This window comes from Stegastes partitus, unplaced genomic scaffold (genome assembly GCF_000690725.1).
Source record: "Stegastes partitus isolate 25-593 unplaced genomic scaffold, Stegastes_partitus-1.0.2 Scaffold22, whole genome shotgun sequence".
In the NCBI taxonomy this organism is placed as follows: domain Eukaryota; kingdom Metazoa; phylum Chordata; class Actinopteri; family Pomacentridae; genus Stegastes; species Stegastes partitus.
In genome coordinates, this window is record NW_007577753.1 from 937,466 (window position 1) to 963,160 (window position 25,695).

General features: G+C 41.0%; 2 protein-coding genes across 2 annotated transcripts; both read right to left on the reverse strand.

The window, feature by feature from the left end:
* Positions 1–2,486: 2,486 nt before the first annotated feature.
* LOC103367370 (zinc transporter 9) lies at positions 2,487–13,491 on the reverse strand. The gene is made up of 16 exons (XM_008295378.1): positions 13,446–13,491; positions 12,678–12,746; positions 12,426–12,525; positions 12,067–12,159; positions 11,889–11,971; positions 10,860–10,918; positions 10,260–10,327; positions 9,308–9,466; positions 8,774–8,909; positions 8,655–8,694; positions 8,491–8,562; positions 7,295–7,402; positions 6,943–7,108; positions 6,310–6,439; positions 4,287–4,400; positions 2,487–4,098 (listed from the first exon to the last, which is right to left on the reverse strand). Exons 1-16 carry the CDS (start codon positions 13,489–13,491, stop codon positions 4,054–4,056), a joined length of 1,488 nt encoding a protein of 495 aa, XP_008293600.1. The 3' UTR covers positions 2,487–4,053.
* Positions 12,989–25,249, reverse strand: LOC103367187 (zinc transporter 9-like). Its single transcript, XM_008295148.1, has 18 exons — positions 25,157–25,249; positions 24,596–24,745; positions 24,277–24,474; positions 23,187–23,234; positions 22,935–23,034; positions 22,576–22,668; positions 22,398–22,480; positions 21,362–21,420; positions 20,762–20,829; positions 19,810–19,968; positions 19,276–19,411; positions 19,157–19,196; positions 18,993–19,064; positions 17,797–17,904; positions 17,445–17,610; positions 16,812–16,941; positions 14,789–14,902; positions 12,989–14,600 (listed from the first exon to the last, which is right to left on the reverse strand). Exons 2-18 carry the CDS (start codon positions 24,702–24,704, stop codon positions 14,556–14,558), a joined length of 1,728 nt encoding a protein of 575 aa, XP_008293370.1. The 5' UTR covers positions 24,705–24,745; positions 25,157–25,249; the 3' UTR covers positions 12,989–14,555.
* Between the last annotated feature and the right edge of the window lie 446 nt (positions 25,250–25,695).

Below are 25,695 nucleotides of genomic sequence, written 5' to 3' on the forward strand. Positions count from 1 at the left end.
CTTGATTATATGCATGTTAATAGACAAAGATTATCCTTAAAACTTAACTTTTAGAGCCTGAAACTTCAGCACAGTAGTTTATTAGAACAAATGAAAGGCACACACTAACAGTGGAGTAAATCAAAGGAATCAAACAAATGTTTTAATATTACTTCACATGTTTATGGTCGATCAGCATATATACATACAATCATATTACCAACTCAACAGCCTATCATGTGTCGTCATTACATCTGAATCACAGAGCTACACGTGCGATTACAACAGAAATAAAAACCCAGCAGTCTTTCACAAGTCTAGGAGGTCGTTTAACACTTCTGAAGGTGTTTGTGGATGAAAAATATTCTGTTTTCTAAACAATAAAATCCATATTTGTGTTCCAGATAGCCAGAAATTACACATCAATGATATTCACAAGGCATTTTGTATGACACTGTAAAACACTGGACAGAAACATCAGCCAGTGAGTTATTACAAACATTTTGATGATGGTTTTTGCCTTAAGTAGGAATGATCAAAAACACAAAAATCTTTTATTTATCCTCATTATTGTGCATTTTAAATTATTCTGGGGAAAAAAAAAAAAAAAAAAATCTGGGGAAAAAAAAAAAAAAAAAACTTCAAAAAGTTGCTGGATGACCTGCTGGGTTTTTCAGAGCGCACTGAATTTATTTTTCTTTTAATTCTGAGCTGTGGGACTTTAATGTGAGGATGCACAGTGTGATCCTCACACAGAAGCAGCACAATGAAATGTCACCGATCGGTTCAATAATGTATTGGCTGCAAAAGGGACTTAGACTGAATAATTCAACCCGAGGAGAACTTCATGTGTTCCACTTGTCTTTAAACCCCCCCAAAGAAAAGCAATGCATTTCACTTTCTGACTGCATCAGCATCCAAAGACGAGTCACTCTGCAGCGAGACGCGAGATCTCACGCAATCCGCGCCGATTAACTGTGTTGTTTTTTTTTTTTTTTTTTTCGCCGATTAACTGTGTTGTTTTTTTTTTTTTTTCTTTCAATTTCTTTCACGGATGATGTCATTTGTTGGCTGATTTCCACGGGGTCAGAGAAACGCAGCACAGCTCTCTATGCTGTCATAGCCCTGTACAATGCTGCTTGAACATGATTAGACAAGGCAGCACTGTAAAGAGGCTAAAAGCGTAGAGCAGGGTGATGGAGATGAGGCTCCTCCGCCATCACACACCACCTGGATGCTTCTAGACGCTCCTGCACCTGGGATTGAAACCAAAATCGATCATTCAAGAAATATGAAAAAAAAAAAAAAAAAAAAAAAAGCAGCAAAGACACAACATAACATATTGATGAGGCTCGCTTCTTCTTCTTTTTTTCCCCTTGCATTGACAATGAGAGGTGATTGCATTGCTGCACAGACAGAACATCTCGTTTCCTTAATTCAATCCCGCACTGAAGAGTGATGGGGTTTGGGGGTTTTGTAACCACAGGCTTGTGGTGATGGAGGGGAGGTTTCATGAAAATCTGAGACCCCAACTGTGCAGGTTTACTGCGCCCCCATCTGTGGGCTGTTGGAGACGAAAAGACTGTGGAGGGGGACGCGAGAAAAAAAACCCAAAATCCATCGATAATATTACAAACACAGATTCATTTTTTAAAAATAAAATCAGCCAATTAATGATTGAGAAAGCGGCGGTGTGATGTGCAGGAGGACCGGAGATGTGAGAGGTGATCTCCAGACGCGTCTCGACGCATGTTTCTTTTGTAAAAAAAAAAACGAGCCAAATCTGCCCAAGGATCTGATTGTTCTTTTTCTTTCTTTTTTTTGTTGTTGTTGTTAATTAACGTGCACAAGCGAGCCTTTCTTTCTGTGAGGAAGGGGAGACATGAAAGGAAACAGGATGGGCAGTGGCACTGGCACAACTGACTTGGGAATGGTATGACGAGACATGACACTGATATGCGCGCAACACCCAAAAATGTTAAGACAACATTCAATGGTGTAAAAACCTGCAATGGAGATTTGTCCGCATTGTCTCCGCTCTCCGGGGCTCGGCGAAAAAAATTATTTCAGTCGAGTAGTCTAGCGTGGTCCGGCCGCGATGCTGTGCGTAATGTTTTGAACGGTCGGTCAATGCGCAGACTGGTTGGAAATGACTGTTTTTATTGACGTCAGCGTACAGGCTAGTGCCCCCCTCTCTCATCCCCACAACTGCACCATCTAATGGACTTGGGTTTACATTCCAGTCAGCCATCTGAGCTTTAAACAGGAAACAGGCCTCCAATTCAAAGAAGAAGAAAAAAACGTACCTCTTTATCGCTCCATATGTGTAAAGATCGTCAGAGGAAGCTCCCTCCAAGCGGTATGCCCAGCTTCTTCTGTCTTCACAGTCCAGAGAGAAAGTGTGGAGCCTCAGAAAGAACCAGACATCTTAAAGAAGTTGATGAACACATTACCCACACAGCACAGATGAGATGTGAAGAAGACACCCAAAGCCCACAAGAGAAAAGGAAAGCAAAAATAATTTAATAAATTATTTCAAATTTATTCCAAGTCCTTCAGCAGTGACTACGTAGTTACAACCAAAGGGAAAATATTTCACTATTAACACCTTCAAAAATATATATCCACCCTCCCAGCAAAGATGAGACGGCTCTGGCCCACCTCCTGAAGCAGAACAAAGATGTTGGCAGGCAGGCAGGTGTGTCCCATGCTGCAGCTGTGACTGTGCGCTGGCAGCCAAAGCAAAAAAAAAAAAGCACAGTCGCCGTATGTTTTTTAGAGATTATTCAGCAGAAACACCGAGTAGGAGACAGTTCACTTGATAATGTGAGCACACGGACTGCACAGGGTGACATCCTGAATGACTTGTTTTGATTGGAAGGATTTGACAGATGTTTTTTTGCAGACCGAGAAAATATGCAGCTAGTCTGTTTGTTTTTGTCAATATCAAGACCACTTATTTACACATGGTGGAGCACGTGGGGCACAGACATCCTTTCCAGTACTTCATCTTTGGATCAATACAATCTGCTGATCAGTGGAAAACCTCACAGGAAGTTTGTAAACCTTAAAAACCTTGGAGAAGTTTGTAGCCGGCAAAGAGAAAAGGGGAAGAGAAGAGATGCTTAGAATGTCATTTCTTGGCTTGGAAGATGTTCAATCTTGTAATCTGAAAAGATGTCCAATAAATATTTAATAAAACATTTAACTTGATGTATAATGTTGTAACACTGTTTTCTAACAGTTTTTTTTTTGTTGTTTTTTTTTCTTCTTGCATAAGCTGATGCTCATTAAATGCTACTGTATTCAGCTTCACTTGACTCTTGAACTCTATTATACAAATCAATGAAAAGTCTCAATACCATTCAATTTGCATATTTTTTTCTGTAATAGCAGTAAAATCTATTCATCACAAATTCTGTCTTCATTACAGAACCCGAAGCACTGTGCCATCTTCAGTTTCTCTTTTTTTAACAATAAATGAAAAAAAACAAACAACCAAACATCTAATATTATCTAGCCTTTAAATAAGTCTGTTTGAGTATGTAGCTCTTAGGTTTCCTCTGCACTAATGAAGGAAACACTATCACTGTGGTTCAAGCATAACATTAAAGTAAAGTACGAGTCGAGTAAATGATACTGGTCCTGCTCTTGGTTTTGCTTTTGAAACAGACGTGATGTCAACCACGGCCAAAACACATTTATGGAGGAATGTGAGTTCAAGCAAAGCACCAGGAGACTAAACTGTCAGGAGGTGTGTGTGTGTCAGAATTTCTACTGAAATTCAAGGAGGCTAATGACAGTCAGCAGTCTTTTCTCCAGAAACACTTGAATGTGAACGTGGATCTGTGGCAGGCTGAACTCTGCTAACTGAAGTTCAAGCGCTGCTCAAACACTGTCCATGCTTATCCTTCGGGACTATTCTACAGTAAGACTTGTGCGGGTTTGTTGTGGTGGTCAGAATGGGAGGCAGATTGTAGAGGCAGGCTGGGCCCTCCTTTCATCTTTTCTTCTTCTGCTGCTGCTGCTCTTGTTGGTACAGCAGGATGTTTCCTCAGCAGAGAGCTGGGAGTGTTATAGAATCTCCAAGTCTACGTGACGGACCTCCGGATTACGTTGCTATGGGGGCACAAAACAGAGTTACACACAAACCTAGCTTGCAATTCTTACAGATTACATCCAACGTGCAAATAAGTCATATTGTATTATGTAGTTATAAAAAACAAAACAAAACACAAGACTCATGTTATATCGTAGCATCAGCCAGACAACAAACTGAATGAGCACACAGTCTCGTATCTTAGCACCTTGAGTTCTTTCTCTAAGCGGTCCACCTCGGCCCCCAGGGTGTCGATGATGTTCTCCCCGTGTTTCAGCATGAAGTTCTCCAGCTCCTCGGGGGTTTTTACCTGCTGAATGTCCTGCAGACACACACACACACACTTAGCTTTGGAAGTAAAGAAATAAGTCTGCAACATCGATGCAAGGTGGATACAGCAAAAGCCAAAACATACAGACTTGCTTCTGCTTTGAATAAATGATTTCTGACGCTTCAGTTTAAGTCGCTCATACGGCACAATTCATGTTCAGGTTTTTCCACATATTTGGGTAGGACCACTGACTCGAATAAACTCAATCGAGAGGCAACATGAAAATCCCAAACCTCTGCAAACTGTAAGATTATGTGGAGAACGCCTCCTCTGACCTATAAATCTGACTTACAAATCATGTTTTCCACACAAGAGAATGTGCATTTGCTACAGACTTTAGCAAAAACATTGTTTTTATGTGCATATAAAAAAAATGCAAAATGCAATGCAAAATTCCCACTAAAATCCTGACGCACGTCGTAATGTCTGATGGAATAATCGCAACAAGATTTTTCTGCATATCGTTCAGCTCTGTTCTGACGTGCCCACTGCATGTGGAAGAATATCTACATCCTTGTTGAAAGAAGAAATCGGCTTAAATTTCTGCTTGAGTCATTTTGAGGATTTGTACACATTGCAAACACAACTATAAATGTTCAAACTGATTGTAAGTGTTGATGCTGATGTGAGCAAAATACTTTTCTAATTAAAATACTGCTCCTTTCATTGAATGCAGAAGAGAAAGCAAAAACTTAGCAAAGTAGACAATGAATCTGAGCAGTATTAGATCAGACCTGCACACCTTTCTGTTAGTTTGATGGAAACTGAACTTGTCGGCTTCATGTCTGAATGATCACCCTGGTTACTTTTCTGTTAAAGCTGCTACTCTTACTACATCACACCTTGTAACTTCTCCACTTTCAACATGGCACAACTCTGAACTGCCTGCAGTCACATTAACAGACAGACATGCTGATTTGACTTTGAGCTAGCCACAGTTAATTAAACCGTTGGGTTAGTTTTAGTCTTTTGTTTATGAGTCGATCCTTGAACCTTGACATACTACACAGTCTTGCACAGATTGTGGCTCTCTCTGTCACCATGTTTGGTTTGTCTGCATGAAGCCGAGAGGAATATTAATGTAAAAATGACCTTTGCCTCAGTGACAGAATGTCGGCACTTTACCAGACTGATGCAGTCAGCAAAGTTACATATCCCATGTCTGAAAAGGGCTGTCATAAAAGACTGTCAGTGATGCTGTATTAAAAGATGACATCCTGAGAGTTAGGACACGATATGGTGAAGCAGCATTTTGTTGTCATGCAGAAGAGACCTGGAATAACCTCCCAGCTGATGTTGGATGAGCCCAGACTCTGACACCTTTCGAGTCAAACCTAAACCCTTTTTTTTTACACTATTAACTCTACCCTGTAATGATTGCAAAACAATTTTAGATAATTATTTGATCCATGCATTTCATGTCTGCATCTTTGTGATCTTGAATTGTGAATTACAAATAGTACATCACTTTGTGTATTTAAAATGTTAAATCTGTTCTTTACTATGTTTATAATATTTAACTAAAGGACTTTGAAGTGCCCAGTGTATGACATGTGCTACACAAACAAAGCTGCCCTGCCTTGTAATGAAGTTCCTTTCTGTACCATACAGCAGCATGTGTTCACATAAGCGATGACATTTTCTCAACTGTCACTACTGACAGCTGTCATAACAGCATAAACAAGAAAAAATAAAACTAACTATCCCATACTGAATGACAAGTCAGTGTTTTGATTGGATCTGTGGTGTGGTGTTCATGTGTTTTAGCCAATAACTTGTGAGCAACAAGCACAATCACAAATAGAGCAGGTTCAAATTTCAATCAACTATTAATGTGTTTTGTTTTTTCACTAAACATGTACAAGTATTTAAGTCAAACAGAGTGATGAAAGACACTTACATTGAGGATTTGGTCAATGTCTTGTTTTTCCAGATAAGACCGTGTCACCACTCGGCCATCAAAATCAACTTCAGCCTTGAAGCGCACTTTACTCAGTCCCATATCCGTGGCCTTCACGTCGTGGATGGCCCTGCTCACAAACAAAACAAAGCAGTTCTTTAAATCTGCAGGATAGGAAAAGCTAATCAACTTAAGTCAGGGAACAAATCACCAGAACTAGATACTACAGAGGATTTCTACAACAACAAAAGTGTTCACTATGTGGCAGTTAGAAGAAACTGGTTCCAAAATGATAGCTTTTATTTCTCAAAGCCAGGTTTGTCACTCACACTTCCGTGTTTATGTGACTGAAGCATTAGACTGGATCGTTCTGTACTGCTCTGTGTACAGCTGCTCATCAGGACAGTTGCATGTCAGGTCCAGGAAATACCATGTGATCTATTTCAAGCCTGAACGTTTTTCATTAACGTTAGCAGACCTTCAAAGCCATTCTTAGACCCCTGCGATTGACTCTCAATAGGTGATGGGTGGATTTATTTCTGTTCACACGAATGGTTCCAGACCCGACATCAACTCGAGCTGGTTCTTGTTTTACAGTTGCAGTGTTTTGTGTGCGTTTGTTCATTTGCTGACCTCACAGCGGGGTCGTTCTCCAGAAATTCTGTAAGCTTTTGCACACGCTCGGCCTGTATGGAGCGTCCCAGCAGGGCTTCTGTGTTCGTGTAGATGAGGAAGGCTGAGACGGTACCCAGCAAAGTGCCCACGCCAAGAGAGCCCAAACTGTCGTAGTATGGGTTACCTGGGACAGTCAGCAAACTTTTATCAGGTGCCAACATTTAAATTACAGATCAAAGTACAACAGCACGGGAGAGGGAGGTTATTCTGTGGGTAATTACGCACATCAGCAGAATAATAAATCATACTATAGATAGAGAAAAAGATATAAAAAGAAGCTATTAACAGTACAGATCAGGACAGACGTTACCTGTGAGTGAGGTGAGTCCCATGCAGCCAGCAGCCAAGATGACTCCTAACACAGCAGCAGCATCCTCCAGCAACACCACGTTCGTACTGGGGTCTCGACTCTGCATCACTGCACACATTGAACAATGCAGACCACATTGACACCCCAATTTTTAAATGTACAAGTCACCAATTTGCTAATTATCCACATTTACATTTGCTGTCAGAAGTCTCCTGTGGCGGGTCGCTGCTTTAGCTCACCTGGTTGAGCTGGCGACCCACGTACAGGAGCTATAGTCTCCGATGCAGCGGCCATGGGCTCAAATCCAGCTCATGGCCCTTTGCTGCAACCCCTTCCCCCATTCTCCTCCCCCACTTTCCTGTCTCTCTTTTGACTGTCCTATGTAGTAAAGGCAAAAAGGCCAAAAAAAACTTTTAAAAAATAAGAAGTCTCCTGTGGCTAGATTTCCAACAGTCACATAAAACACCTTGATTCATTTTACCACAGAGAAGAGTTTCATGTAAGTCAAACCGATTGCAGGTGTATTCACTCTGAATCATTTCTGCATGTATTGTTTATAGTGTCACTTTAAGACTACGTGCACAGTTATACGTCCTCATTTTAAAGCATTTTTAAACGAAATTGATCTTCGTTCAGACAAACATTTTACCGATGTTTCAGAAATGATCTTAACACATAATATACATAACATGTCTGAAAACACGCAAGGTGGCCATTCACGTATGTTGGACATGAGGGTGTCGGTGTAAACATGAAGGGGTTTGAAGCTTGGTTGGAGAAAACACTGAAGTAAGATCAGAGATTTCCATAACTGCTCAAGAACTGTTAGCTGAGGTTTCTAACTAAAATGCAATCAGCAGAGTTCCAAAAGTCTCCATTTAAGGGGTTCTCAAACTCTGGAGGAATGTGGACACTGAGTGGAAACATAGCAGAAGTTATGTGCTCTAAAATAAAAGCGTATGTGTGGATATAGTCTAAGAGAAGAGCTCATACAGTACACAGGATGTGGCTATTTATAGTCAGCCAAGTCTATCACAAACACTGTCGAATGTGATATCAGCTATTCTCCTCCTTCCTCCACCTTCTGGACATTTTACCTGCAGTTTAAAGTAGACATGGGCAAGAAACTGCCATCTGACTGCTACTGAGTGACTAGTCGTAAACGCATTAATGACAAAGATTTCTGTTGTACGCACCATATTCATAAAAAGACAGTCCATGCTGATGGGCGCTCTTCTTTATCTCATTAATGGCAACTAGTAACGTGGCTGTAAAAGAAAAACAGAAAGAGATGTTTAAATACAAACTGCAGAATCACACGTTAAACATCAATAAAAAATGTACTCTGATGATAACCCACCTCCTTCAGATACCAGAGAACCGGCTAAAATACAGTAAGCCTGGAACAGACAAATGTGACATGTGGATTATTTTTCTGCTTTCTTTAATTTGAATTACAGACAAGAAAAAAAAACTCACCCATAACAAAGATTCAATTGGCTGCGGGTGAAGCAATCCCATAATGCCATGGTACCAAGAGAGGCCTGCTCCCATCATAAAAATGCCCACCCCACTGATAAGAGAGGCGATGTAACGCATGTTGGAAAAGCCGTACCTGAAAAACACAAACAGGCTCTTTTATAACCGAAATTTAGGCCACCGTTATTTTAATACACACTCGCTTACACTGCAACTCACAAAGGATTAAAAGGTGCATGAAAAAAGTGGTGTGAACATCTTTCTTTCGCTGTCTGTAACAAGATTTGCTCTGTAAAAAACAATTTATCATAAAGTTTCAATACAAATTCTGCCTAAAGTTTTGCTTGTCACAGTATTGTGTTGTTAATACTCCGTGACAGAATTCAATGCTTGTAAGTCTGTAAAATTACTGGTATAATTTCTACACGAACAGACAGAATTTCTACTACTCTCTGGAGCTGTCATGACTCCTTTGAGGACGACTCAGCTTCCTCTTGCCTACTTTTAAGAAGCATAGTAAGATGTGGTGCTTACGGGTGGCCAGCGTCCGGGTTGCGGATCGATTGGCTGATCCCCAGCGCGAGCAGAGCCTGGTTGCAGGTGTCGGCCAGAGAGTGGATGGCTTCAGAGAACATGCTAGCTGATCCAGTGTAGACCCAAGCCAGGAGCTTAAAGATGAAATTCAAGCCATTGCTGAGGACAAAGAAATAAAGTAAATGACACGCTCCCAGGGGAATGAGAAAGACAATGATCTCAAAAGTAAAATGGCTAACAATAGTTCTGACTGCAGTGGTTTACAGATTCATCAGCTACACGGGTACTTGGCAATGCAGCCTTTAATTCAGACATGAAGACACAAAGTCAAACTTAGCTACTGGTTAATGTTTGTCATGAACTGAAACCAAATGAATGAACACAGAAAACATGTGGAGATTCTTCCTATTTTCTATTCTTAGGCTTCTGAATCACAGAGTTAATACCTGAACTGGACCTCTCCTGCAATGAGCACTCAACTTATTGAGTCCTTGTGCATCCTCCGTGCACTTCATGTGACTGCACATGTCCTCTAACACAATCACCCTAATCTAATAGGCCCCAGAGCTGCATGTGATACAAAGCTCCCATGCAGTTCTGATTAAAAGTTGTGTCAAGCTCTACAGTGCAGGCTATTTATTCAGATGCATGAAAATCTCAACGAGCGCAGGTCAATCGTTCATCTGTAGCATCTGTTTTGGACTTCTGCAACAGAGTTCATCCACATCAGATTGTTGTTCAGCTTCCCTACCAGGTTACGTTCCCACACTTATCCAGCATATTGTGTGTAGTAACCCTGCTGAGAACGGACCCGTAGCTCCTCTCGCTAATCTAATACCTCCCACTGTGTGCGCCACAGCTCAGGAAAGTCACTGAGTACAGAAAGACGTCACAGTGGAACCAAACAAGCATTCGGAAAACAAGTGAGACTGAGGAGAGCATGAAAACTTACATGCAAATAGCAACCATGACCACCTTCCCCGGCCCTTGTAGAAATGTTGTCCTCTTGCCTGATCGAGGCTTTAAGAAAAATAGAAAGACAAGAATAATCTGCAAGGGGCCTTTATCAGCTGATAAAATACAGAGAAGACAGTTTGTTCGCTGTCAGTTCAGTGGACCACATGCTGTTTGTGCTGCTGATAAAATAAACAAGATGCAATTTAGACATAATAAATATGTTGTAAATTCCCTGCCTTGTTGTCAGTAATAAACTTATACAATTGATGTTAGCTAACAAGGCATGTGAGGGGGGTAACTCTGACAAACAGGCCAGCAGAGTATAGAATATACCATGACATACCAGACAAGTGCAGAGCAGTACAGTGACTGAAATAACATCAGCATCATACAGTAAAGAAAGGGGACTGCATTGTCATATAGATGCACTGACCTCTGTAATGGGGACAAAGGTCACACAAACACCACCTCGTGTTATGAGGGCAACTTGGGCATGGTGGTGGGAATGTCGTTTCTCTTTTGTATTTAAAGCTTTTTGTGGAAAGTTGGGTCATGTTTTCCAAGGAATTGGTGGCAACAAAATCAACGTGCTCACCTTAGTGTTTCCCCAAAAGTCTTTGTATTCCTTCAACAGCTGCTGATTCCGAAAAATATCTGGAGGTCAGCAGACGAGAGGTACAATTAAAACATTATCTTAACCATTCAGAGACGAAAAACAACAAAACAAACCTAAGATATATAAATACGTTACACATATATTGACAAAAGTTCTGTTAAAATGTAGCTTCAGTTCAGTTTTAGCATGAAAGAATTACTACATTTTGCTCATGGCTTTCTGTACGAGAGTTAGAAGACTGATGCAACCCTTACTTCTGTCAACTAGCTACATAAGCTACAGCTAGCAGCTGGTTAGCCTACATGGCTTTTCTGTGCTCAAGCAAGATTAATCTACATACAGTAAAAGGAATGAGTCAGAAATCTATGCTTTTTGCTGGTATTTAACATAAACACAATGCATAAACAAAAATGTCTTTTATACTTGACACTCCAATTAACAAAATTGTCTCAAAAAAAAAAACTCCACCGTGTCCTGGTATAAACATTAAGTCTGTGTAAAGGGAACAAAATCAGCATACCAGCTTCTTCAGACTTCACTGATTAACACGATACATCTTTTTTGTTTAAGAAGTTTAAAAACCAAAGTGTAAAAGTTTCCTTCTATGGAAGGTCATGTGATTATGTGCGACTACTTCCTGGCCACAACTAATTAAGTCTGTAGTCTTCGCTGGTTGCCTGGCAACTGCTCTGAGCCAAGAAACAGCCACACACAAAACCATGTTGTTCTAACACTTTGGTTCTGTGTTGGATGAGATAAAACGTGCTAATGAGTGAACTTAAGCAGTTCCTATTTGGTATTTCCAGTTTTTGTGCAAAGGCAAGTGAACTGGCCGCCACCTGCAGCTTCATTTTAAGAAGGCTGATTTGAAAATGGTATCAATCTTCTCATGAACCGGTGAAAAAGCATGCTTCCCAAAATAATGACCTTTAGGATTAAGACACAAGCTGAAGTATTGTTACATGTTCACAAAGATGAATGTTCAGCCAGAAAAAGATGAAAACCTACTCTCTTGGTACTCCCTCTCCACCTCTTTCCTGAGGTTTCTCTCTCGGGCAAGAGCTTCGTGGCTTCCCCATACATCTATCGCTCTAATAGTCACAGAAAGGAACAGCAGGTATTTGTTGAAATACTGCAGTATTATTCTGATCTCTTAAGGTGTAAAGCAGAGGGGCTGGACACTAACTTGGCCTCCACGTCTGACCGCAAAAACACAGTGAAAGCTTCTGTGTCGTCGTGTGGGCTGCGCCTCCTGATCTTCCGGAGTTGTTCTAAATCACTGTAATCACATGAAGGGAAAGAGGAAGACCAAGATTTAGATGAAACCTGTGTTGGTGGGCAGTCTTGAATTAGCTAATTTCAAAAGCATGCTTACTTATTAACCCAAAGAATGTGTGCCACGGTTGTGATCTGTGAGCGGATCAGTTAGCAGTGAACAGATGGACGCCACTCATTTGGTTTAGCATTGATGATGTACAGCTTAGTGTTGCTGTATATAGTGAATAGACTTAACATAAATCAACATTATTAGGAAACAGGAGTTACCTTGGTTTGAGGCAGAACTCATTCATGGCTCTGACTGCAGTGATAAAGTTGTTCTGAGTGTATTTGGCTCCATATTCCCTTTTCTTCAGGACAGCCCGAACTATGTTTGACAACAGAGAGAAATCAAATGATGCAGGGTCTCCAGTCTTATTCACGCCACCAAATTACATTTTAAAGATAACTCAAGGATAAAAAAGCATGTCTTATTGAATATCTATTTAACATGGAGGAAACACAAATGTTGCTCATTACCTTTCACATGAATTGTCTCTGCCTTCGTCAGCCCCTGAGGTGTCAAACCTGTAAAAGCAAAAATTTGAACTTATGTTACCGAAAGCCAAATTCTTCTNAAAAAAACGTACCTCTTTATCGCTCCATATGTGTAAAGATCTTAAGAGGAAGCTCCCTCCAAGCGGTATGCCCAGCTTCTTCTGTCTTCACAGTCCAGAGAGAAAGTGTGGAGCCTCAGAAAGAACCAGACATCTTAAAGAAGTTGATGAACACATTACCCACACAGCACAGATGAGATGTGAAGAAGACACCCAAAGCCCACAAGAGAAAAGGAAAGCAAAAATAATTTAATAAATTATTTCAAATTTATTCCAAGTCCTTCAGCAGTGACTACGTAGTTACAACCAAAGGGAAAATATTTCACTATTAACACCTTCAAAAATATATATCCACCCTCCCAGCAAAGATGAGACGGCTCTGGCCCACCTCCTGAAGCAGAACAAAGATGTTGGCAGGCAGGCAGGTGTGTCCCATGCTGCAGCTGTGACTGTGCGCTGGCAGCCAAAGCAAAAAAAAAAAAGCACAGTCGCCGTATGTTTTTTAGAGATTATTCAGCAGAAACACCGAGTAGGAGACAGTTCACTTGATAATGTGAGCACACGGACTGCACAGGGTGACATCCTGAATGACTTGTTTTGATTGGAAGGATTTGACAGATGTTTTTTTGCAGACCGAGAAAATATGCAGCTAGTCTGTTTGTTTTTGTCAATATCAAGACCACTTATTTACACATGGTGGAGCACGTGGGGCACAGACATCCTTTCCAGTACTTCATCTTTGGATCAATACAATCTGCTGATCAGTGGAAAACCTCACAGGAAGTTTGTAAACCTTAAAAACCTTGGAGAAGTTTGTAGCCGGCAAAGAGAAAAGGGGAAGAGAAGAGATGCTTATAATGTCATTTCTTGGCTTGGAAGATGTTCAATCTTGTAATCTGAAAAGATGTCCAATAAATATTTCATAAAACATTTAACTTGATGTATAATGTTGTAACACTGTTTTCTAACAGTTTTTTTTTTGTTGTTTTTTTTTCTTCTTGCATAAGCTGATGCTCATTAAATGCTACTGTATTCAGCTTCACTTTACTCTTGAACTCTATTATACAAATCAATGAAAAGTCTCAATACCATTCAATTTGCATATTTTTTTCTGTAATAGCAGTAAAATCTATTCATCACAAATTCTGTCTTCATTACAGAACCCGAAGCACTGTGCCATCTTCAGTTTCTCTTTTTTTAACAATAAATGAAAAAAAACAAACAACCAAACATCTAATATTATCTAGCCTTTAAATAAGTCTGTTTGAGTATGTAGCTCTTAGGTTTCCTCTGCACTAATCAAGGAAACACTATCACTGTGGTTCAAGCATAACATTAAAGTAAAGTACGAGTCGAGTAAATGATACTGGTCCTGCTCTTGGTTTTGCTTTTGAAACAGACGTGATGTCAACCACGGCCAAAACACATTTATGGAGGAATGTGAGTTCAAGCAAAACACCAGGAGACTAAACTGTCAGGAGGTGTGTGTGTGTCAGAATTTCTACTGAAATTCAAGGAGGCTAATGACAGTCAGCAGTCTTTTCTCCAGAAACACTTGAATGTGAACGTGGATCTGTGGCAGGCTGAACTCTGCTAACTGAAGTTCAAGCGCTGCTCAAACACTGTCCATGCTTATCCTTCGGGACTATTCTACAGTAAGACTTGTGCGGGTTTGTTGTGGTGGTCAGAATGGGAGGCAGATTGTAGAGGCAGGCTGGGCCCTCCTTTCATCTTTTCTTCTTCTGCTGCTGCTGCTCTTGTTGGTACAGCAGGATGTTTCCTCAGCAGAGAGCTGGGAGTGTTATAGAATCTCCAAGTCTACGTGACGGACCTCCGGATTACGTTGCTATGGGGGCACAAAACAGAGTTACACACAAACCTAGCTTGCAATTCTTACAGATTACATCCAACGTGCAAATAAGTCATATTGTATTATGTAGTTATAAAAAACAAAACAAAACACAAGACTCATGTTATATCGTAGCATCAGCCAGACAACAAACTGAATGAGCACACAGTCTCGTATTTTAGCACCTTGAGTTCTTTCTCTAAGCGGTCCACCTCGGCCCCCAGGGTGTCGATGATGTTCTCCCCGTGTTTCAGCATGAAGTTCTCCAGCTCCTCGGGGGTTTTTACCTGCTGAATGTCCTGCAGAGACACACACACACACTTAGCTTTGGAAGTAAAGAAATAAGTCTGCAACATCGATGCAAGGTGGATACAGCAAAAGCCAAAACATACAGACTTGCTTCTGCTTTGAATAAATGATTTCTGACGCTTCAGTTTAAGTCGCTCATACGGCACAATTCATGTTCAGGTTTTTCCACATATTTGGGTAGGACCACTGACTCGAATAAACTCAATCGAGAGGCAACATGAAAATCCCAAACCTCTGCAAACTGTAAGATTATGTGGAGAACGCCTCCTCTGACCTATAAATCTGACTTACAAATCATGTTTTCCACACAAGAGAATGTGCATTTGCTACAGACTTTAGCAAAAACATTGTTTTTATGTGCATATAAAAAAAATGCAAAATGCAATGCAAAATTCCCACTAAAATCCTGACGCACGTCGTAATGTCTGATGGAATAATCGCAACAAGATTTTTCTGCATATCGTTCAGCTCTGTTCTGACGTGCCCACTGCATGTGGAAGAATATCTACATCCTTGTTGAAAGAAGAAATCGGCTTAAATTTCTGCTTGAGTCATTTTGAGGATTTGTACACATTGCAAACACAACTATAAATGTTCAAACTGATTGTAAGTGTTGATGCTGATGTGAGCAAAATACTTTTCTAATTAAAATACTGCTCCTTTCATTGAATGCAGAAGAGAAAGCAAAAACTTAGCAAAGTAGACAATGAATCTGAGCAGTATTAGATCAGACCTGCACACCTTTCTGTTAGTTTGATGGAAACTGAACTTGTCGGCTTCATGTCTGAATGATCACCCTGGTTACTTTTCTGTTAAAGCTGCTACTCTTACTACATCACACCTTGTAACTTCTCCACTTTCAACATGGCACAACTCTGAACTGCCTGCAGTCACATTAACAGACAGACATGCTGATTTGACTTTGAGCTAGCCACAGTTAATTAGACAGTTTGGTTAGTTTTAGTCTTTTGTTTATGAGTCGATCCTTGAACCTTGACATACTATGCAGTCTTGCACAGACTGTGGCTCTCTCTGTCACTGTGTTTGGTTTGTCTGCATGAAGCTGTGAGGAATATTAATGTAAAAATGACCTTTGCCTCAGTGACAGGATGTCGGCACTTTACCAGACTGATGCAGTCAGCAAAGTTACATATCCCATGTCTGAAAAGGGCTGTCATAAAAGACTGTCAGTGATGCTGTATTAAAAGATGACATCCTGAGAGTTAGGACACGATATGGTGAAGCAGCATTTTGTTGTCATGCAGAAGAGACCTGGAATAACCTCCCAGCTGATGTTGGATGAGCCCAGACTCTGACACCTTTCGAGTCAAACCTAAACCCTTTTTTTTTACACTATTAACTCTACCCTGTAATGATTGCAAAACAATTTTAGATAATTATTTGATCCATGCATTTCATGTCTGCATCTTTGTGATCTTGAATTGTGAATTACAAATAGTACATCACTTTGTGTATTTAAAATGTTAAATCTGTTCTTTACTATGTTTATAATATTTAACTAAAGGACTTTGAAGTGCCCAGTGTATGACATGTGCTACACAAACAAAGCTGCCCTGCCTTGTAATGAAGTTCCTTTCTGTACCATACAGCAGCATGTGTTCACATAAGCGATGACATTTTCTCAACTGTCACTACTGACAGCTGTCATAACAGCATAAACAAGAAAAAATAAAACTAACTATCCCATACTGAATGACAAGTCAGTGTTTTGATTGGATCTGTGGTGTGGTGTTCATGTGTTTTAGCCAATAACTTGTGAGCAACAAGCACAATCACAAATAGAGCAGGTTCAAATTTCAATCAACTATTAATGTGTTTTGTTTTTTCACTAAACATGTACAAGTATTTAAGTCAAACAGAGTGATGAAAGACACTTACATTGAGGATTTGGTCAATGTCTTGTTTTTCCAGATAAGACCGTGTCACCACTCGGCCATCAAAATCAACTTCAGCCTTGAAGCGCACTTTACTCAGTCCCATATCCGTGGCCTTCACGTCGTGGATGGCCCTGCTCACAAACAAAACAAAGCAGTTCTTTAAATCTGCAGGATAGGAAAAGCTAATCAACTTAAGTCAGGGAACAAATCACCAGAACTAGATACTACAGAGGATTTCTACAACAACAAAAGTGTTCACTATGTGGCAGTTAGAAGAAACTGGTTCCAAAATGATAGCTTTTATTTCTCAAAGCCAGGTTTGTCACTCACACTTCCGTGTTTATGTGACTGAAGCATTAGACTGGATCGTTCTGTACTGCTCTGTGTACAGCTGCTCATCAGGACAGTTGCATGTCAGGTCCAGGAAATACCATGTGATCTATTTCAAGCCTGAACGTTTTTCATTAACGTTAGCAGACCTTCAAAGCCATTCTTAGACCCCTGCGATTGACTCTCAATAGGTGATGGGTGGATTTATTTCTGTTCACACGAATGGTTCCAGACCCGACATCAACTCGAGCTGGTTCTTGTTTTGCAGTTGCGGTGTTTTGTGTGTGTTTGTTCATTTGCTGACCTCACAGCGGGGTCGTTCTCCAGAAATTCTGTAAGCTTCTGCACACGCTCGGCCTGTATGGAGCGTCCCAGCAGGGCTTCTGTGTTCGTGTAGATGAGGAAGGCTGAGACGGTACCCAGCAAAGTGCCCACGCCAAGAGAGCCCAAACTGTCGTAGTATGGGTTACCTGGGACAGTCAGCAAACTTTTATCAGGTGCCAACATTTAAATTACAGATCAAAGTACAACAGCACGGGAGAGGGAGGTTATTCTGTGGGTAATTACGCACATCAGCAGAATAATAAATCATACTATAGATAGAGAAAAAGATATAAAAAGAAGCTATTAACAGTACAGATCAGGACAGACGTTACCTGTGAGTGAGGTGAGTCCCATGCAGCCAGCAGCCAAGATGACTCCTAACACAGCAGCAGCATCCTCCAGCAACACCACGTTCGTACTGGGGTCTCGACTCTGCATCACTGCACACATTGAACAATGCAGACCACATTGACACCCCAATTTTTAAATGTACAAGTCACCAATTTGCTAATTATCCACATTTACATTTGCTGTCAGAAGTCTCCTGTGGCGGGTCGCTGCTTTAGCTCACCTGGTTGAGCTGGCGACCCACGTACAGGAGCTATAGTCTCCGATGCAGCGGCCATGGGCTCAAATCCAGCTCATGGCCCTTTGCTGCAACCCCTTCCCCCATTCTCCTCCCCCACTTTCCTGTCTCTCTTTTGACTGTCCTATGTAGTAAAGGCAAAAAGGCCAAAAAAAACTTTTAAAAAATAAGAAGTCTCCTGTGGCTAGATTTCCAACAGTCACATAAAACACCTTGATTCATTTTACCACAGAGAAGAGTTTCATGTAAGTCAAACCGATTGCAGGTGTATTCACTCTGAATCATTTCTGCATGTATTGTTTATAGTGTCACTTTAAGACTACGTGCACAGTTATACGTCCTCATTTTAAAGCATTTTTAAACGAAATTGATCTTCGTTCAGACAAACATTTTACCGATGTTTCAGAAATGATCTTAACACATAATATACATAACATGTCTGAAAACACGCAAGGTGGCCATTCACGTATGTTGGACATGAGGGTGTCGGTGTAAACATGAAGGGGTTTGTCGCTTGGTTGGAGAAAACACTGAAGTAAGATCAGAGATTTCCATAACTGCTCAAGAACTGTTAGCTGAGGTTTCTAACTAAAATGCAGTCTGCAGAGTTCCAAAAGTCTCCATTTTAGGGGTTCTCAAACTCTGGAGGAGTGTGGACACTGAGTGGAAACATAGCAGAAGTTATGTGCTCTAAAATAAAAGCGTATGTGTGGATATAGTCTAAGAGAAGAGCTCATACAGTACACAGGATGTGGCTATTTATAGTCAGCCAAGTCTATCACAAACACTGTCGAATGTGATATCAGCTATTCTCCTCCTTCCTCCACCTTCTGGACATTTTACCTGCAGTTTAAAGTAGACATGGGCAAGAAACTGCCATCTGACTGCTACTGAGTGACTAGTCGTAAACGCATTAATGACAAAGATTTCTGTTGTACGCACCATATTCATAAAAAGACAGTCCATGCTGATGGGCGCTCTTCTTTATCTCATTAATGGCAACTAGTAACGTGGCTGTAAAAGAAAAACAGAAAGAGATGTTTAAATACAAACTGCAGAATCACACGTTAAACATCAATAAAAAATGTACTCTGATGATAACCCACCTCCTTCAGATACCAGAGAACCGGCTAAAATACAGTAAGCCTGGAACAGACAAATGTGACATGTGGATTATTTTTCTGCTTTCTTTAATTTGAATTACAGACAAGAAAAAAAAACTCACCCATAACAAAGATTCAATTGGCTGCGGGTGAAGCAATCCCATAATGCCATGGTACCAAGAGAGGCCTGCTCCCATCATAAAAATGCCCACCCCACTGATAAGAGAGGCGATGTAACGCATGTTGGAAAAGCCGTACCTGAAAAACACAAACAGGCTCTTTTATAACCGAAATTTAGGCCACCATTATTTTAATACACACTCGCTTTCACGGCAACTCACAAAGGATTAAAAGGTGCATGAAAAAAGTGGTGTGAACGTCTTTCTTTCGCTGTCTGTAACAATATTTGTTCTGTAAAAAACGATTTATCATACGGTTTCCATACAAATTCTGCCTAAGGTTTTGTTTGTCATAGTATTGTGTTGTTAATACTCCGTGACAGAATTCAATGCTTGTAAGTCTGTAAAATTACTGGTATAATTTCTACACGAACAGACAGAATTTCTACTACTCTCTGGAGCTGTCATGACTCCTTTGAGGACGACTCAGCTTCCTCTTGCCTACTTTTAAGAAGCATAGTAAGATGTGGTGCTTACGGGTGGCCAGCGTCCGGGTTGCGGATCGATTGGCTGATCCCCAGCGCGAGCAGAGCCTGGTTGCAGGTGTCGGCCAGAGAGTGGATGGCTTCAGAGAACATGCTAGCTGATCCAGTGTAGACCCAAGCCAGGAGCTTAAAGATGAAATTCAAGCCATTGCTGAGGACAAAGAAATAAAGTAAATGACACGCTCCCAGGGGAATGAGAAAGACAATGATCTCAAAAGTAAAATGGCTAACAATAGTTCTGACTGCAGTGGTTTACAGATTCATCAGCTACACGGGTACTTGGCAATGCAGCCTTTAATTCAGACATGAAGACACAAAGTCAAACTTAGCTACTGGTTAATGTTTGTCATGAACTGAAACCAAATGAATGAACACAGAAAACATGTGGAGATTCTTCCTATTTTCTATTCTTAGGCTTCTGAATCACAGAGTTAATACCTGAACTGGACCTCTCCTGCAATGAGCACTCAACTTATTGAGTCCTTGTGCATCCTCCGTGCACTTCATGTGACTGCACATGTCCTCTAACACAATCACCCTAATCTAATAGGCCCCAGAGCTGCATGTGATACAAAGCTCCCATGCAGTTCTGATTAAAAGTTGTGTCAAGCTCTACAGTGCAGGCTATTTATTCAGATGCATGAAAATCTCAACGAGCGCAGGTCAATCGTTCATCTGTAGCATCTGTTTTGGACTTCTGCAACAGAGTTCATCCACATCAGATTGTTGTTCAGCTTCCCTACCAGGTTACGTTCCCACACTTATCCAGCATATTGTGTGTAGTAACCCTGCTGAGAACGGACCCGTAGCTCCTCTCGCTAATCTAATACCTCCCACTGTGTGCGCCACAGCTCAGGAAAGTCACTGAGTACAGAAAGACGTCACAGTGGAACCAAACAAGCATTCGGAAAACAAGTGAGACTGAGGAGAGCATGAAAACTTACATGCAAATAGCAACCATGACCACCTTCCCCGGCCCTTGTAGAAATGTTGTCCTCTTGCCTGATCGAGGCTTTAAGAAAAATAGAAAGACAAGAATAATCTGCAAGGGGCCTTTATCAGCTGATAAAATACAGAGAAGACAGTTTGTTCGCTGTCAGTTCAGTGGACCACATGCTGTTTGTGCTGCTGATAAAATAAACAAGATGCAATTTAGACATAATAAATATGTTGTAAATTCCCTGCCTTGTTGTCAGTAATAAACTTATACAATTGATGTTAGCTAACAAGGCATGTGAGGGGGGTAACTCTGACAAACAGGCCAGCAGAGTATAGAATATACCATGACATACCAGACAAGTGCAGAGCAGTACAGTGACTGAAATAACATCAGCATCATACAGTAAAGAAAGGGGACTGCATTGTCATATAGATGCACTGACCTCTGTAATGGGGACAAAGGTCACACAAACACCACCTCGTGTTATGAGGGCAACTTGGGCATGGTGGTGGGAATGTCGTTTCTCTTTTGTATTTAAAGCTTTTTGTGGAAAGTTGGGTCATGTTTTCCAAGGAATTGGTGGCAACAAAATCAACGTGCTCACCTTAGTGTTTCCCCAAAAGTCTTTGTATTCCTTCAACAGCTGCTGATTCCGAAAAATATCTGGAGGTCAGCAGACGAGAGGTACAATTAAAACATTATCTTAACCATTCAGAGACGAAAAACAACAAAACAAACCTAAGATATATAAATACGTTACATATATATTGACAAAAGTTCTGTTAAAATGTAGCTTCAGTTCAGTTTTAGCATGAAAGAATTACTACATTTTGCTCATTGGCTTTTTGTACGAGAGTTAGAAGACTGATGCAACTCTTATTTCTGTCAATTAGCTACATAAGCTACAGCTAGCGGCTGGTTAGCCTACATGGCTTTTCTGTGCTCAAGCAAGATTAATCTATATACAGTAAAAGGAATGAGTCAGAAATCTATGCTTTTTGCTGGTATTTAACATAAACACAATGCATAAACAAAAATGTCTTTTATACTTGGCACTCCAATTAACAAAACTGTCTCAAAAAAAAAAAAAAAAACTCCACCGTGTCCTGGTATAAACATTAAGTCTGTGTAAAGGGAACAAAATCAGCATACCAGCTTCTTCAGACTTCACTGATTAACACAATTTATCTTTTTTGTTTAAGAAGTTTAAAAACCAAAGTGTAAAAGTTTCCTTCTATGGAAGGTCATGTGATTATGTGCGACTACTTCCTGGCCACAACTAATTAAGTCTGTAGTCTTCGCTGGTTGCCTGGCAACTGCTCTGAGCCAAGAAACAGCCACACACAAAACCATGTTGTTCTAACACTTTGGTTCTGTGTTGGATGAGATAAAACGTGCTAATGAGTGAACTTAAGCAGTTCCTATTTGGTATTTCCAGTTTTTGTGCAAAGGCAAGTGAACTGGCCGCCACCTGCAGCTTCATTTTAAGAAGGCTGATTTGAAAATGGTATCAATCTTCTCATGAACCGGTGAAAAAGCATGCTTCCCAAAATAATGACCTTTAGGATTAAGACACAAGCTGAAGTATTGTTACATGTTCACAAAGATGAATGTTCAGCCAGAAAAAGATGAAAACCTACTCTCTTGGTACTCCCTCTCCACCTCTTTCCTGAGGTTTCTCTCTCGGGCAAGAGCTTCGTGGCTTCCCCATACATCTATCGCTCTAATAGTCACAGAAAGGAACAGCAGGTATTTGTTGAAATACTGCAGTATTATTCTGATCTCTTAAGGTGTAAAGCAGAGGGGCTGGACACTAACTTGGCCTCCACGTCTGACCGCAAAAACACAGTGAAAGCTTCTGTGTCGTCGTGTGGGCTGCGCCTCCTGATCTTCCGGAGTTGTTCTAAATCACTGTAATCACATGAAGGGAAAGAGGAAGACCAAGATTTAGATGAAACCTGTGTTGGTGGGCAGTCTTGAATTAGCTAATTTCAAAAGCATGCTTACTTATTAACCCAAAGAATGTGTGCCACGGTTGTGATCTGTGAGCGGATCAGTTAGCAGTGAACAGATGGACGCCACTCATTTGGTTTAGCATTGATGATGTACAGCTTAGTGTTGTTGTATATAGTGAATAGATTTAATATAAATCAGCATTATTAGGGAACAGGAGTTACCTTGGTTTGAGGCAGAACTCATTCATGGCTCTGACTGCAGTGATAAAGTTGTTCTGAGTGTATTTGGCTCCATATTCCCTTTTCTTCAGGACAGCCCGAACTGTGTTTGACAACAGAGAGAAATCAAATGATGCAGGGTCTCCAGTCTTATTCACGCCACCAAATTACATTTTAAAGATAACTCAAGGATAAAAAAGCATGTCTTATTTAATATCTATTTAACATGGAGGAAACACAAATGTTGCTCATTACCTTTCACATGAATTGTCTCTGCCTTCGTCAGCCCCTGAGGTGTCAAACCTGTAAAAGCAAAAATTTGAACTTATGTTACCGAAAGCCAAATTCTTCTTGAAGACTGTTAAAAAAAAAAAACATACTGAACAGAAATATAAATGCAGCATGTAATATTTGATTAAATACATGCATTCTTTTTAATACAGAGCGATAAGTATTTGTTGTTGCAGCGCGAAGCATCTCTACAGGAGGATGGACGTCACGAAACCACCGAGAACGCACTATGTTGGAAATGATAAGGGGCAAATGGAGAGTAGAGTCACAGAGAGAAATCAGAAATCACAAGTCAGGAACAAGTGTGTCCACTATTTGTATCTTGTAGAGCAACACACAGAGTTAATGAGGTGTCGATGCTTGTGGAATGTTCCTGCTCTTTCTGAGGGCTTGGCGAAGTTGATGGACATTTTAGGGGACAGGATCATGCTGTTGGACATCCGGAGCATCATACGGTAGACAGTCTGTTGTACCATGCTGTCTGAAACATGTTCTTAGACAAATGGTGAAGTTTTGAACATTCAAGTCCTTGACTACACCCCAAACTGACACGCCGGCATCCAGCATGCCATATAGCCCGTTCTTGTTCTCTCTCGTCATCATTGTCCCTTAAAGCCACGCCTCACTAGGGTGTGGAATAATTCAATGACAAATTGTCACCAGTTGTACCATTCAAAGACCTTCTGTGTAAAAACTGACAAATGTGAACCCTTTCTAACAACAGAAAGTTTATAGATAATGGATGGATGACTTTTGAAATTGATTCAGTGGAAAAGAAATGCAAAAACTACCATTCTCATAACAGATATAGCAACATATTGTTAGATCTGTAAATGTAATTACAGTATTTTTTGCATATCGTTCCAGCTCCAGTTACAAAGGCAGACCATTTGCATGCTGCTCTTACATTTTAGCTCAGCACACTGACTCAACAGAACCGTTTCCTGTGACTTCCATTGACACGAGTTGTAACGAATTGAAAAAATAGGCTCAAATGGGGAAATGGTAAATATTACTGCACGCATGACAATTCAGCAACATTAAAGTTTCTTACCTGATGAAGCTGGGGTGGCTTTTGTCGCAGCAGACACGACCTTTGCGGCTGAAGGAGCATCTCCTGATGGTGACTTTGGAGGACCATCTTTGCTGTTGCCAGAGGTAGAGTAGTACTGGACTTTGCTCAGCCCCAGAGAAGCCACACGGCAGTCCGGGAGACTGAACCATAAGCTATGTATACCTCCATTCTGCCAACCTGTGCGACACAATGTGTGACATTAGTCTGCTTAGTTCCTCCCAAACCAACCCCATTGTTACAGAGCCAGCAGAGCAGACAGGACGGTGGTGTGTAACAGCTGGACACAGCGTCCGCTCACCGTAGCAGAGATGGGGGAACCTCGAGGACCGATGGGACAGTGACGCCCGGTGCTGCAAGGAGACCCTGCAGAAGACATGCCATGGTCTGTGGGCCAGGCTTTGGAACATCCTCGCTGTAGCAGGGCTCGGTACTGAAGTGCAGGAACTCGCTGTGCAGAGTCACAGACAGCCCGGTCACTGCTATGTTAGCAGCCTGCTTACCAACTTAACCCAGAGACAGATTAACGCCAAGACATCGCTCCTCAAGTTCACAGTGACATCAAGCCGCGGCTACAGACAAACGCACATGTTTAACACAGATGACATTAGTGTCAAACTGAACTGGGTGTCACCTGGTTGGACAACTACTGTCTTCGCCGGCCGGCTAACAAAAGCTGGCTGAACTACAGCCCCACTAAACCCGGAGCCACACACCGAGCTAACTCAGCTAGCTAGCACTGTAAGCTAACAGCGTTAGCCTCCGTAAGTAACAAGTGCTGTAACACATTTCAATTTACACCAAAACAACTGCAACTGGCTAGTCAGTACAGACATACAAGAGTGTTCAGAAAAGCCAATACCTTTCTATGGTGAGGTTTGTTCTGCATAATCTGTATCCATTTTGAGAATCTATGGCCAGACTGATGCTAACGCCACTATGGACGTAAAGCGCTACAAACACACACACATCCACACGTGACCTGTGACAATGGAGTGACGTTGATATAATATCGCGAGAGCCGGTGCAGTTTTGGTTTTGCCAACTTGTATCGCGATACTCCGCCCACCGCTGTGCAAACAAGGTCATTTTAAGTTCCTCGTTGTTTCCCCAGCCCTCTATTACCGCTGTTAACATCTGGCTTCATCAAATACAGCAGAGGAAGGCTACTCAGATTCAAAGTATATTTAATTTGATGAAAAATATTGGCAAATACTTTTTTTTTTTAATGATATGACCACTTTTAGTTTTTACACTAAATTGCAGAGGAAAATATTTGAACTATACTTTTTAAGATATACCAGCTTTCATAATGCAACAAAGAGACAAACTAAAGGGGGCTGCAGGACTTTCTTTTTCTTTTCCCCCCTTTTTTTAAGTTGCAAAATGCAACAAAAATGC